This window comes from Hemiscyllium ocellatum, chromosome 36 (assembly GCF_020745735.1).
Source record: "Hemiscyllium ocellatum isolate sHemOce1 chromosome 36, sHemOce1.pat.X.cur, whole genome shotgun sequence".
Taxonomy (NCBI): domain Eukaryota; kingdom Metazoa; phylum Chordata; class Chondrichthyes; order Orectolobiformes; family Hemiscylliidae; genus Hemiscyllium; species Hemiscyllium ocellatum.
Window position 1 is genome coordinate 7,978,039 of NC_083436.1, and position 15,894 is coordinate 7,993,932.

General features: G+C 43.4%; 1 protein-coding gene across 1 annotated transcript in view; it reads left to right on the plus strand.

Moving 5' to 3' along the window:
- Window positions 1-12,995: 12,995 nt before the first annotated feature.
- exosc9 (exosome component 9) overlaps window positions 12,996-15,894 on the plus strand; it is a 73,023-nt gene continuing 70,124 nt past the window's right edge. The window contains exon 1 of the mRNA XM_060851366.1: window positions 12,996-13,112. Coding sequence (XP_060707349.1) covers window positions 13,047-13,112 — 66 coding nt within the window. The 5' untranslated portion in view covers window positions 12,996-13,046. The remainder of the gene's footprint in view (window positions 13,113-15,894) is intronic.

Here is a 15,894-nt window from a genome sequence, read left to right on the forward strand (position 1 = left end):
CATAACTAACAAAATGATTTATGTGAAGGGGATTAATGGACAACATACCCTTGTATACTTGAGTGAGACCACTGTAGCAGAAATCAATAACCTGTATATACCGATGCAATTTTATGGATATAAAAGTAATGAAGGAACTATTATGGGAAATGATTTAATGAAGGAGTACAAAGTCCTTATAGACTGTGGGAAAGGTGAATTAATCTGGCCCCGTCCCGATGGGAGAAAGGACAAAATGGGGACTTATGTGAGCTGCTTGAGCATTATCCAAGTCGCCTCCTCTACAGGACGCGATTGGTAGCTCTAGGACAACAGCTTTGGGGCCATTTGTGCCTCCATCCCAGGGGCATGTGTGGAGACTAAATTAGATACAGGTTTGATTAAAATCAACCCGGTAATCATGGAGGGACCGGAACACAAGCCACATCACCAATACCCCATCAAACTAAAGGCCAGAAGGGCCATTGTGGAAATTGTGGAAGGATTAGGGGAATTCTCCGAGACACTATGAGCACTACTAAGTCCCCACATGGCCGGACAGTAAACCTGATGGAAGTTACCATCTCACTATCCATTATACAGCCCTAAACAGGGTCACTCCTAAACTATAGTCTATAGTCGTCAGTCCATCCATATTCTTAAATGGACTCTCCTCCTTCCCACAAAATCTTTACCATACTGGATATTGCAAATGGATTCTGTTCTATCCCCCTCCATCGCGACTCGCAAGATAAGTTTGCATTTACTGTCGGGGATAAACAGTACACCTGGACCAGACTTCCCTAGGGATTCCATAATAGTCCAGCCATCTTTCACCATGTAATCTGTGAGGCACGCAGGGAGATCGACCTGCCCTACGGCAGTATGATACTCCAATGCGTTGGTAACATCCACCTGGCTTCTGAATCCAAACTAAAACATCAGGAGGTGCTGTACTTAGTCTTGAAGCACTTGCAGGACTGAGGGTTAAAAGCCAGCCCAAAGAAAGCTCAAATTGGGAAAACTAGCGTTCTTTACTTCGAACATCTAATTTCCCAAGGCATGAAAGAAATGCCTGTAGACAGGAAGACAGCTATACAACAGGTGCCAAGGTCCGTGACAGTCCGTGGTGTGAGAAAGGTCTTGGGCTTGTTCAATTACTGCAGGAACTTTACCCCTGAGTTTGCCAAAGTTGTCAAGCTCATACAACGATTGGTAAAAGGGGGTAAACCTGTAACAGACCCCGTTGACTGGGGACTCGAGCAAGATGACAAAACTGAAAGCCAAGTTAATGTCAGCACCAGGACTGGGATTACCAGATGCTCGTAAAAACTTCCACATTTCCTGCAACGAAAAGGGAGGTTTTTACTCAGCAGTGGTGATGAAGCTCCATGTCCATAAACAGTGACCTATAGGGTAGTACTCTAGTGCTGAGGGTCCTTAGTGAACGGTTTGCCCTGATGTATAGCTGCTTTAGACTGTGCCTCATGGGCTGTCAGGGTCAGTCAGCCTATTGTGATGACAGGGAATATTGCTTTACATACCAAACACACCCTCGTAGAAATGTTAAATACAGGAAAATTACGTTTGGTTTCTAACATGAGAGGGGCGAAATGGGAGGCTGTTCTTTTGCCAACAACCAAATCCATTACCATAGTACGAAGTACCCAGGAAAACTCAGCAGAAAGGATATTAGGTGATGGTGAACCACATGTCGACGAAGTGGAGGAAAGTGGGATAAAGGATGTACCCATGGAGGCATCAGATGAGACCCTGTTTGTGGATGGCTCATGGAAATATGTGGATGGTTTGGCATGAACAGGATGGGCAGTAATGAACATGGAACTATGAGTTGTCCAAGCGGGCAGAATAGAGGGAGGCCTCTCAGCCTAGGTTAGTGGCCCTCACCAGGCCTTCACGGTGGCGACAGGGAAGAGGGTTAACATTTACACTGATAGTAGGTACACATTCGGGATTGTCCGTGATTACATGACCGTTTGGGGAAGATGGGGATTTGTCACCACAGGGGCAGATAATAAAGACCTGACTGGAGGCCAGCGAGTTCCCATCAGAGGCTGCAGTGTTAAAGGTCAAGGCCCACAAGAGGAAACCAGATAAACAGAATTCCGAGTGGCACATTTTTAGGGGGAACCAGGCAGCTAATAAAGCTGCTCAATCAGCCCTAGAGACCTTTGTTTGCCATCTTTGCTGAGGATGACCCCACCACAATCATTTCCCAACTGCACGCTGATACCCCTGAGCGTGAATGTGCCAGGTGGGAAGTGCAGGGGGCTACGCCAGACGAGAAAGGTGTCTGGAGATTGAATGACAAAGTCCCGGTCCCTACGTGCATCCAACATACTCTAATGCAATTACACCTACATCAATCCAAACAGTCCATTACTGAGACTGAGCGATTCTTTATGATCACCTCCTCCGCCTATGGGACTGCTAAGGTTGCTAGGGAACTGATCAATGTGGCCTCAACCTTGGAAAGGCTGGCTAAGGAGACTGCCGATGGCTTTGCAGCTGTTAGTGCAGCCATCTCCGAGGTGTCAGCTGAGGTTATTGCCACCCTTACTGTTGTGTTGCAGAACCGTTTGGCCCTCGACTATTTGCTAGCAGCACAATGTGACACCTGTGCTGTTATTGGTCCTGAGTGCTACACATACATTCTGGACGCCTCGGGCAATATATCTAACGTAGCGGATCAGATCTGCCTGGAGGCTGATAAGATCTGGCAGGAAGGGAAACAGTTTCATGATTATAATCCCCCAGGGTGGCTAGGATGGCTGCAAGGTGGATCTCAGGGCTTGTACCTTTTACATGTCTTCATCAAGTTCATTGTTATTGCCCTCGCTTGTTGCGTTGTTATAGCTGTCCTTAACTGATGTTGTAAAGTTTTGACAGCGAGAATTATGCCGGGTGCTAGCCTCCACATTGAGTCACCCCATTTCTGTCCCCACTGATGATTGCATGTATCGGACCACAAGGGGGGGGACTGAAAACAGAAACTAGCTAAAGAAGAAATATTGACAGAACACAATGGTGTGGTACGTCACTCCCAGAATCAGCGATCTCTGTGCACTTGCGCAGAACACGAGAAACTATCTTTCGCGGGCTTTTGTTGTACACGTCATCCAGACCATAAAAACTGATGTACCTGTTGTTCAGGGAGAGATGGCGCGGTCAAGTCCATGGTTAGGGTCAGAATTGCGCTGCCCCTCCCAAAAGCTTTTGATTTAATAAATTTGATTGACTTGCTTCTAAAAGTTGAGTTTTATAAATATTACTACAGCAGGAAGTTATGGAGCCATAGTACATTGTGGGCTGATTGCCATCTCACAATGCCTGAGCAATTGACCACACAGTATGGACCTCACTATAGTGTTGTTACTGCTCAGAAAGAAGTCCAGGGAAGGAAAATGTTGGGCAAATGGTTTAGCAAGGCAACATGCAGCAGGTTTGGAAGGTAAATCTCAAAGTGCATAAGGACTCGAGACATCAATGGACTGTATTCAGATTTTTTTTTATATATTCCAGATTTTAAGCCATATAACACAAAAGCAGGTCAGAGACTAGGATTCCTGGAGCAAGTAACTCACTTCCTGACTTCTCAAAGGCTGTCCATCAACTACAAAGCACAAGTCAGGAGTGTGATGGAATGCTCTCTATTTTTAGCTTAAAAATGTGTTGCTGGAAAAGCACAGCAGGTCAGGCAGCATCAAAGGAGCAGGAGAATCGACGTTTCAGGCGTAAGCCTTTCTTCAGGAAAATACTCTCTATTTGCCTGGCTGAGTGCAGCTCCAACAACACAAGTTCGACACCAGATAAGCCCATATGATTGGCACCACATCCACTCCTTCCACCACTAATGCACAGTAGCAGCATTGTGTACAATCTACAAGATGCACTGCAGAAATTCAGCATCTTCCAAACGCACAACCACTTCTACCTAGAAGGCAAGAGCTGCTGACACATCAGAAAAGCACCATCTTCAAGTTTCCTCCAAACCACTTACCATCCTGACTTTGAAATAGTGATCAGAAGTGGCAGCTCTGCAAGTGGCAATTTTAGTAGTAAAGAATAGCTTCTGCTTACTGGTGAAGGAGTAACCATCTGAGGTAGCCTTTTGGCAGAGTCAGACGTTCAGTTAATTGCTACAGGTTTCCTTGCATTTGACGTGCTCTTGCAGCCACAATATTTATGTCGTTAATAGGAACAGGCAATCCAATTTGCCATAGGGCTCAAAATCAGTCAGTACTACAAGGAAACATTCAGGTATCTTCTCTCGTGTTTGTTTTGGAAGGCCCCAAGGTGGTGTCATCATCCTTATCAAGGACATTGCCACTTACCCTTGTGGAACACAAGATATCAATCATGCTTTTCCTAACCTGCATCCAGATTCTCGTGTGGGGCCGATGGGCCGAATGTGCAATGCTGTGTGCAAGCTCGATCAAAGAATGGTTGAGATGGTGGTGGCCTTTCTCTGCCGTGCCAAGGGGAAAAGATCCTCCTTCTTTTCTGGACAAACAGACTAGACCGAATAAAATCTGGGCCTTACTGTGAGACATCTCTGGGATTCTGAGAAGGCCAACACTGGCTCCAACAATGCTCCTGGCTTAGAATGAGTGTAGTGTTGTCTAAATGCCCTTCAAATATGATGTCCCAGCTCTTCAATCTGAGGAGGTACTAATGGGGGTGAGAACTTACTGCCTACCACTGGCCTATATAGATTTGCCATTTAATTCACTCAAATAGCTGAATAATAGAGTTGAAAACTGCAACATTGTGTATGAAAACCTGAAACCGTACCCACAACCAAGTGAAGTTACACACACTTTCAGGCCCTCCTTATAGATTTAGACTCCACAATAGAATAGACCCAAGGAAACATATCTGTTCACAGAAAGTTGCTGTCTGGAATATACTAGCAAACATTTGGTGAGCACTGAGTTAATCTAGTCCAATCTTAACTCTCTATAAGTGAATATCTCCTGTGTGAGATAAAATAAGGCCCAATGAATCTGTCAGAAGGGAACTTCGTAAATTCCTCAGATGACAGAGTTGAGTAGCTTGCCAGTCAGCTTGATAATTATGAGCCTTGGGGAAACCATGATGTTCTGGAAATTTCTCAATTGCTTTAGGTAGAGAAAGAGGACTTTTCTTGAATTTGATTACAGACTTTATTTCCTGCTGTTTCCAAAAAGGTTTGTTCTCAGGATGTGCCCAGCAGTCTCAAGTTTGTCCAAGTTGCTATGAGATTATAATTGTGGGCACTTTTTTTTGAACTACTACGGTTCTTTGGTATTGATAGTTCCCATGAGAACAATAGTTTGGTGGCTATGTTTCTGGACTATTAATTCAGAAGCCTGGAGAAAGTTGAAATGTCAGTACACAGTTGGAGAATTTAAGTTTAGTTCATAAACCTGAAATAAAAAGTTACTATAAGTAATGGCGATTATGAAACTACCAGATTGTTACAAAATAAACATCCGATTCACAAATATCCATTAGGGAAGGACTAGCCTGTATCTGAAAAATAGTGGACACCTAACTGCTTTCTTGAAATGGCCCAACAATAGTTATATAAAAATTGCTACTACAATTCATAATGTCTCTGATTTTCTAATACCTTCAGAGGCAAAAGATTGGAGGGCATCAGAAATCCCATTGCATGCACATGCAGAGCATATCATTGGAAATTTAATGGTCTAATCATCAGTTTTACACTGCCCAGACCTGCTGTGTAATTCTCTACAACAGTGGGAGGTTTTGTTATAGATCTGTTTATAATCTCAAAGGTCCCAGATAATTGCTTGTTTCTGGGTAAAGGACTTAATTGCAGGCATAGGACCAGGTCAACAGATGGTGATAGTGAAACAGAACTGGAAGTAGCTGGATCACAGAATCCATGAAGGTCTGCTGAAAGAATTTTCATGTTTAAATAGATTTTCAAATGATCTCTAACTCTCCAGGATGGTTTAAAAGTTAGAATTTGTTTGAACTTTGTAATATGATTGAGCTGTGTGGTATATTTTATAGAGGTGCAGGTGATATAGGTCTGCAGTACAGCAAAATCCACTTTTACATGTTTTTAAAATAATTTGGGTTTTTTACAATGTTTTCTAAAAGTGCTGCATGATAAATCTTCAACACAGTAGAATTCACTCATACAATTTTGCTTTTTACCATGGTTTATAAAAACATTTTGAGAGATAACATGACGTCTATAAGTTAATTTCAAAATAACAAACTACCTTTGCACTACCTCTTGCTGATTCAAACAGTGACATGGAGACATGTTCACTGTGTCAGTTCTGTAAAATTACTTCCTATAACATGGCTGTATTAGCTAGGGAGAGGAAACAAAGCATGCACAAGGAAGAAGGCTCAAACACCATACCTATTTGCTGATCAGAAAGATCAATTATCTACTCCAAGATTCCAGAACCAGGCATCACAGTCCAAGGATACACGGTAGGAGGTGAGGAGAAATCTCTTTACCCAAACAGCGGTGAGCCTGTGGCAGAAAGTGGTTGAGGGCAAAACATTCAAAGCTTTCAAGAAAGAGTTAGATACAGTTCGTAGGTTTAAAGGGATCAAAGTGCATGGGCAGAAAGCAGAAGTAAGGTATTAAGTTGGATGATCAGCTATGATTATATCAAATGGTGGACTAAGTTGAAGGGCTAAATGGTACTACTATTTTTCCATGTTTCTTCAAATATACAGGTTTAGGATGTCATTCAATATGTTACTGAAGGAGTTTGGCACAGGTGACTACACATTGGTTTTGGAGAAAATACCCACTACAAATTCTTTGTTATTCTCCAAATTAATCAGGGTCTCTGTGATGATGCTGCTCCTTTAAGAAGGTTGTGTTGTCCTTGAGTTTTTTCAACTGTTGTATGAGGCAGAGTTGCCAAGATGCCTTTCAAGTTTCAAGTTTTAGAAAAACACTTGTACAACGAAATGGGAGTGGCCAGATCTCCCAGCTCAGCTTTTTTCAGGTTGGTTTTGGTTTTTAGTAGTCATAGAGATGTACAGCATGGAAACAGACCCTTCAGTCCAACCCATCCATGCCAACCAGGTATCCCAACCCAATCTAGTCCCATCTGCCAGCACCCGGCCCATATCCCTCCAAATCCTTCCTATTCATATACCCATCCAAATGCCTCTTAAATGTTGCAATTGTACCAGCCTCCACCACTTCCTCTGGCAGCTCATTCCATACACGTACCACCCTCTGTGTGAAAAAGTTGCCCCTCAGGTCTCTTTTATATCTTTCCCCTCTCACCCTAAACCTATGCCCTCTAGTTCTGGACTCCCCCACCCCAGGGAAAAGACTTTGCCTATTTACCCTATCCATGCCCCTCATAATTTTGTAAACCTCTATAAGGTCACCCCTCAGCCTCCAATGGTCCAGGAAAACAGCCCCAGCCTGTTCAGCCTCTCCCCGTAGCTCAAATCCTCCAACCCTGGCAACATCCTTGGAAATCTCTCTGAACCTTTTCACGTTTCACATCTTTCTGATAGAAAGGAGACCAGAATTGCATGCAATATTCCAACAGAGGCCTAACCAATGTCCTGTACAGCCGCAACATGACCTCCCAACCCCTGTACTTAATACTCTGACCAATAAAGGAAAGCATATCAAACACCTTCTTCACTATCCTATCTACCTGTGACTCCACTTTCAAGGAGCTATGAACCTCACTCTCCAAGGTCTCTTTTTTCACCAACACTCCCTAGTGTATAAGTCCTGCTAAGATTTGCTTTCCAAAATGCAGCACCTCACATTTATCTGAATTAAACTCCATCTGCCATTTCTCAGCCAATTGGCCCATCTGATCAAGATCCTGTTGTAGTCTGAGGTAACCTTCTTCGCTATCCACTACACCTCCAATTTTGGTGTCATCTGCAAACTTACTAACTGTACCTCTTGTGCTCACATCCAAATCATTTATGTAAATGACAAAAAGTAGAGGACCCAGCACTGATCCTTGTGACACTCCACTGGTCACAGGCCTCCAGTCTGAAAAACAACCCTCCACCACCACCCTCTGTCTTCTACCTTTGAGTCAGTTCTCCCTGTATTCCATGAGATCTAACCTTGCTAATCAGTCTCCCATGGGGAACCTTGTTGAACGCCTTACTGAAAAAGCACAGGAGGTCAGGCAGCATCCAAGGAGCAGGAGAATCGACGTTTCGGGCTTGAGCCCTTCTTCCAGCAACACATTTTCAGCTCTGATCTACAGCATCTGCAGTCCTCACTTTCTCCTAGAACGCCTTACTGAAGTCCATATAGATCACATCTACTGCTCTGTCCTCATCAATCCTCTTTGTTACTTCCTTAAAAAACTCAATCAAGTTTGTGAGACATGATTTCCCACGCACAAAGCCATGCTGACTATTCCGAATCAGTCCTTGCCTTTCCAAATACATGTACATCCTGTCCCTCAGGATTCCCTCCAACAACTTGCCCACCACCGACGTCAGGCTCACTGGCTGTTCAGAGCTGCTGGTCCGTTGTTAGCGGAGAATCCAAAGGAAACACTACACAGAAGAAAGTGTTACAGGTGAGAGAGATGTCAGAGAGATTCAGCTTGGAACACCTTCTGCCATGTAGCTGTTTTTGATTTTACCTTTTTTTGCGAAGGGGTGTTTATGGGGATTGTTGTAGGAATTTGGAACAGCATCATTAAGCTGGGATAATCTGTTGGGTTTTCGGATAGGTTATGTTTTCTGGTCTCTATTGTTTGTGTTTCATTTGAAAATCTTGCAAATAAAAATTGTTTTGCTTAAAACTAAGTGGTTGGGCTAGCTGCATTGCTCCGAGAATATCCATTTTACACTTGCTTAAAACAACGAGCAAAATTAGGGTCTGGGCTACTTTTATGAAATATTTTGAGGGGGTCTAACCTGGTCCTTAACATCTCTCACAGCAAGTTGGAAATGGCGAGATGCCTGACACTGTCCATGCACCATATTATCAGGTCATCAGTTCAGGAAGACCTAACCAAGTTGATCCACACTATCCAGTTTATCCTTGTTATCGAAACACACCTGGTGTTCTTTTACTTGCTGGTGATGAGCAGAGTTTTTGGTCAGAAGTCGCAGGTTCCTCAATGTCCGATATTTCAGACTGCCTTTCTTCTGCAGTAGCCATAGCATTACAGACATTGCCTTCTTTGACAACCTAAAGTTTTTTTTTTAAATGAAGAACAGAATCTCATCAGCAGGACCACAGTTGCCTTCACATGTAGATTGCTGATACTCTTGATCCATTGGGTGTCAACAGACATTTACCTGTCGTCACATACTATCTTCCTGGGCTCTTGTGGCGCAGTGGTAATGTCCCTACATCTAAGCAAGAAGGCTCATGTTCAGAACCCGGCTGCTCCAAACACCTGAACAGGTTGATCAATTTTTTTTAAAATCTAGAATTGAATCAGTGGAAAAGTTTTGAGATTGCCTCATTAAATTACACAACTCCATGTCCAGGTTCAAGTCCGATTGTCACTCATAATGAGTCTCAACAGTTTGATTAAAAATATCAATGCCATCTTCCTCTGAAACCTTGGCTCCCCTTCTTCTGCAGCTACCCAATTCGGACCCTCAGCAACTGCCAACAATCCTTCTCCATCAGCACCTTAGATGCCCAAGGACAACGTGGACCTGGAGAAGGAAACATTCACAATGCTATTTGTCACATAAATGAACTCTGCTGTTGATTATGTCACCTTAACTCGAACCCACATCTGATTGATGAGTGGGAAAGTATGGTCTTTCCCACTGGCTACCTAGTCCATTTGAACTGTTCAGAAAGACTCTTTATGAATAACACATCACCCTCAGTCAGACAGCATTCATGAGCACTTTCCATAAAAGAGCAAATGAAAATTTTTAAAATAATGCCAGCTCCTTCTGCGTTGTTCAATGACATATTTTGTGAACATTGGAGACAGCCTGCAGGCTGCTGTTACCAGGGATTCCAATTAGAAATAACTGTCAATGTCAAAGTCAGATTCATCTCCAAGGAAGCTACATATTATAATCTTGCAAAATGAGTTAAAAAAAACTCTAACCTTTTTTGCGTCTTCAAGGCTAAAATAGGATTGAAAGATTTTAACAAGAAATTCTATGCACATACCATGCCACAGCACTCCAACGTGTTTAGTTTCATTTGGCATTGTTTCACTCACTTCTCATACTATATCCAGGCTAAGATGCTTACTTACTTGAACACTTTTGTTTTTCTGCTTTCAAGGATACAGTTAATTCTCACTTTCACCTCACTCAGAAGCCTACTTGGGGCTTCATCTGTGAAATTATGAGTCCTTTGCTTCTTGAATACCCACTATACTGACGTTTTCTGCATGCAAATAGCCAAGTAGTACACATTTTTAAAATAAAGTGTAAAAGAAAACCAAATTTTAAAAATTGCAATAGTTCAGGAATGCTAGAAAACTTTGAAACACTCAGCTAGCTGATTGAGCTGTAAAATGTGTGTGGGCAAATGCATGACAGATGCAGCATTATGTGGAAAAACGTGACATCATACACTTTGGGTGAAAAACAGAGAGAATTTTATTTCAATGGTAATACATTGGGAGATGTGGATGTACAAAGGGATCTGGGTGAACTTGCTCCAGTGAATCTAAACAGGCAGGTTGCAGCAAGCAATTAGGAAGACAAACAGTATATTCATTGTAAAGGAACTTGAGTTTAGAAGTAGTAGTTTCTTACTGCAATCAATAAGGGACCTGATGAGACCACATTTGGAGTATTGTGTGCAGTTTTGGTCTCCCTACCGAAGAAAGAATATGGTTGCCTGCGATGGATTGCAGCAAACGTCCATTCAGCTGCTACCTGGGATGGCAGGACTGTCATATGAGTTGAAGTTGATTCCAATTAGAAATAACTGTCAATGTCAAAGTCAGATTCATCTCCAAGGAAGCTACATATTATAACCTTGCAAAATGAGTTAAAAAAAACTCTAACCTTTTTTGCGTCTTCAAGGCTAAAATAGGATTGAAAGATTTTAACAAGAAATTCTATGCACATACCATGCCACAGCACTCCAACTAGTCACTAAAATTTAGAAGAATGAGAGCGGAGCTGATGAAAATGTACAATATTCTGACAGGGTAGACTGACTGGATTGAAGGAGAATGTTTACCCTGGTTGGGAAATCTGGAACCAGGGTCAATCTCAGGATAGGACTGAAATGAGGAAACATTTCTTCAACGAGAGGGTGGTCAACCCATGGGATTTGCTACCACAGAAAGCTGTGAAGGCCAAGTCACTGAATATATTCAATGAAGAGACAGATAATTTTTTTTTAGATATTAAAGGAGTATGGAGAGAAAGCAGGAATTTGAGGTTAAGATAGAAGATCAGCCATGAATGGCAGAGCAGGCTGAAAGGACGAATGGTCTACTCTTACTCCTGGTTTCCATATTGCTATCATCAACTTTTATAGACCTTCCCAGTTGTACGTACATCACAGAGGGCATGTAGACCTGCATGATTAGCTTCATTGTCGGCTCACTGATAAGGTTGGGACAGGAAATCTAGTCTTTGGGGATGAGGGGCGGGATAGAGTCAGTAATGTGTTGCACAGTTACAATAGGCTCACCAGTGACTGGCAGATCTGGATCAATGAGAATAAAGCTAAATGAACTACCAGACATAGCAATGGATTCAAACATGACATTGACATAACCTGCCCGGTCAATCTGACAAGCACAGCTCCCTAAATCATGACCTCTTGCCAAAATTGGGAAAGCTGTCCCACAGTTTAAACAAGCATGACAACAGTCATACTCATAGTCAAAGTGTGGTCTCACCAATGCCCCATAGTAAGTTTTAATGAACCTGTTTGGATATGTTATGACATACTTCCTGGACAGGTGGTTCTTGATCCTGGATTTCACCGAGAGACACTGACATTGTGCCACAAGAGCCACCAAGGCTTGATATTATTGCAGCAAGACATTTTTACTCCTATACTCAAATCCTTCTCTGATAAAAGCAAAATTACTGTTTGCCTTCTCAATTACTTGTTATAACAGCATACTGACTTTCAATGAATCATGCACAAAGACACCCAAGTCTTTTTGAACAAAGAACAAAAAAAGTTAACAGCCCAGGAACAGGCCCTTCAGCCCTCCATGTTTGAGATGATCCAAATCTACTGTCTAAACCTGTTGCCCAATTCCTAAGCATCTGCTCCCCACCTATTCACATATTTGTGCAGACACATCTTAAATGAATCTACCATGCCTGCCTCTAGCATCTCTGCTGGCAACACGTTGCGAACGCCCACCACCCTCGGTGTAAAGTATACACCGCGTGTATCTCCCTTAAACTGTTCACCTCTCACCTTGAACATGTGACCTCTCGTTATTGAATCCTTCACCCTTGGAAAAAAGCTTATCTCTATCCACCCTGTCTATACCCTCCATGATTTTGTAAACCTCAATCAGGTCCCCCCATAATCTCCTGTTTTCGAATGAAAACAAACCTAACCTAGTCAACCTCTTTTCATAGCTCACACCTTCCATACCAGGCAACATCCTCGTAAACCTTCACTGCACCCTCTCCAAAGTGTCCACATCCATTTGGTAATGTGGCACCCAGAACTGTGCACAGTATTCTAAATGAGGCTGAACCAATGCCTTGTACAATTTTAACATGACATGGCAGCTCTTATACTCAATATGCCGTCCAATGCTCCATTCCCATCCCACTCCCACTCCCTGCTCCATTCCCATCCCACTCCCACTCCCTGCTCCATTCCCATCCCAACAGTCCCACTCCCTGCTCCATTCCCATCCCTCTCCCTGCTCCATTCACTCTATCTCTATCTCTATCCCTGTCCCTGTCCCTGTCCCTGTCCCAGACCCAGCTGCTGCTCTATTCCGATCCCTCTCTCGGACACTCCGTGTGGGTGGTGGGGAGGCAGGAAGTGACGCGCCTTGGTGACTGTCGCGTGTTGATGACGTCAGCCCGGCGCCGCGGTCCCTGTTTGTGTTGAGTGTGGAGGCGGTTGTCGCTCCGCCATGAGGGAGACTCCGTTATCAAACTGTGAGAGGCAGTTCATTCTCCAGGCTATCGCCGAGAGACAGGTACCACCCGAGTCCCCGTCCTGTGTTTAATTCTCAGCCGAGGTTTTTGTTGATGCTGCCCCAGGCCCCGGTTGTAGGAGCTGGTCTGCGCTGTCATGTGCCAATGGAGGGATGGAGCTGTAATGGGGTGCTTTGTTGACATGAGCAGAGGCCTGTGGGCTAGTGCTGTGTGTGAGGAGAAGGTCGGTTTTGAATACTGAGCAAGTGCTTATTATGTGGCAAGAACTGGTGACCTATGGTCTGTGAACTGAAAGCTCTGTGTTAGTGTCCAGAGTTAGGGTATGTATGTTCATGTGAATAAAGGGCTTGGTGGTAGTGTATAGTGGGTGGAGTGCAGAGTGTTCAGTGTGAGTGGGGAAGGACAGGGATATTCACTGTCAGTGTAGGGGTCCTCTGTTGTGAAAGAGATTTTTGAGGGTAAGAGGTGATTAATGCTCTTAATGCTTCAGGACCTTAACCACGGAAACTGATGAGAGAAAGCAGGGTTGGTTCAAATGCAACAAGAAGTGTGTGGCTTCAGCCCTCCATTTTCCCTATCAATGTTAAATCCTCCAGTGAGTATCTGTGAATGAGAGATCCCGGTAGACTGCTCACAATCTTGCCAGGGTTTGATGTGTGGGTGACTAATGTGAATTCTCAATCACCATTAAAGTTTGTGGGTAAATGGCTTGTTAATGAATCTAATTGCCATCCCGCTACAAGAGTAGAGGAAGATCACCATTTTGACTCTCTCCAATGCATGCAACTAATTTGGGAGCATTTTCTCTGTCAGGATACGGGTACTTCCGTTAAGTTCTCTGGGCTTTTTTAGATCATGGTCTGTGCTGTGAAGATTTTCATTGATGTGAATTATCCTCAAAAAGTCTAGGAAGTTTCAGAGGTGGCATCTTTTCTCAAGTTTTTGTTTTAAATAAACAAAGCATTTGTATCTTAATAATAAACCCTTGGAAGCCCCAAAATGGTTCATATTAATTTTGCAGTGTAGTCACTTGAAGTTTTATAGGTGAATATGGCTGCAAATTTATGTTTGTCTGTTCCACTAAACTTCCCTTCCAATCAACTCCGGCCAGCTCCTCCCTCATGTCTTTGTAGGTATCTTTACTCAATTGTAATACTGTTACATTTGTTTCCAGTTTCTCCCCCTCAGACTACAGGTGAATTCCATCATATTATGGTCATTTCTCACTACAACTTCTTTGCCCTTGCTCTTGCTAATCAGTCTGGCTCAATTCAAATCTGGAATTGCCTGTTCCCTAGGGGGCTGTACCAATACTTGTCCCCCAAAAATGTCTTGAAGACATTCCAGAAATTTCATTTCTTGAGATCCAAAAATATTTTTCCAGTCCATCTGCATATTGAAGTCTCACATGATCATTGGAACAATGCCTTTCTTGCCTTTTCTATCTCCTGATTTATTTTTTTCTTTCCCATATCCTGACTACTGTGCACAACAACCATCAGGGTTTTTTTCCTTCACAAATCCTCAGCTCTACCCACACAGAGTCATTGCTTCCAACTCGGCAACATCCTTGTGAATTTCCTTTGCACCTCCTCCAGTGTAATCATATCCTTCCTATTGAATGTTGATCAGAACTGCACAAATTACTCCAGCATGGCCTAACTAAAGTTCTGTACAGCTCCAACATCACCTCTCTTTGATAATATTAATGCATGACTGACAAAAGCAAGTGTCCTGTATTAACCTGTTGTTGTGGTTCTGTTCGCCGAGCTGGAAGTTTTTGCTGCAAACGTTTCATTCCCTGGCTAGGGAACATCATCAGTGCTATTGGAGCCTCCTGAGAAGCGCTGCTTTGATGTTTCTTCCGGTATTTATAGTGGTTTGTTCTTGCCGCTTCCGGGTGTCAGTTTCAGCTGTAGTAGTTTGTATGTGGGGTCCAGGTTGATGTGTCTGTTGATGGATCTTCTTGCCGTTTCCGGGTGTCAGTTTCAGCTGTAGTGGTTTGTATATTGGGTCCAGGTCTATGTGTCTGTTAATGGAGTTTGTGGATGAATGCCATGCCTCTAGGAATTCCCTGGCTGTTCTCTGTCTGGCTTGTCCTATGATGGTAGTGTTTTCCCAGTCAAATTCATGTTCCTGGTTGTCTGAGTGTATGGCTACTAGGGATAGCTGGTCGTGTCGTTTTGTGGCTAGCTGATGTTCGTGGATGCGGATTGTTAGCTGTCTTCCTGTTTGTCCTATATAGTGTTTTGTGCAGTCCTTGCATGGTATTTTGTAAACTACGTTAGATTGGCTCGTGCTGGCTATTGGGTCCTTTGTTCTAGTGAGTTGTTGTCTGAGTGTGGAAGTTGGCTTGTGGGCTGTTATGAGTCCTAAGGGTCGCAGTAGTCTGGCTGACAGCCAGAAACGGCAAGAACATCCATCAACAGACACATCAACCTGGACCCCACATACAAACTACTACAGCTGAAACTGACACCCGGAAGCGGCAAGAACAAACCACTATAAATACCGGAAGAAACATCAAAGCAGCGCTTCTCAGGAGGCTCCAATAGCACTGATGATGTTCCCTAGCCAGGGAACGAAACGTTTGCAGCAAAAACTTCCAGCTCGGCGAACAGAACCACAACAACGGACACCCGAGCTACAAATCTTCAACCAGACTGTATTAACCTGTCCTTCAGGGATCTCTGGACAAATCTCTCTGTTCCTGTGAGCTTGTCAAGGGGAGGTCATGCCTGATAACTTTGTTAGAATTCTTTGAGGAGGTGACAAGCAAGTTAATCAAAGGAGAACCAGTGGACATGATCGCTTTGGTTTTCC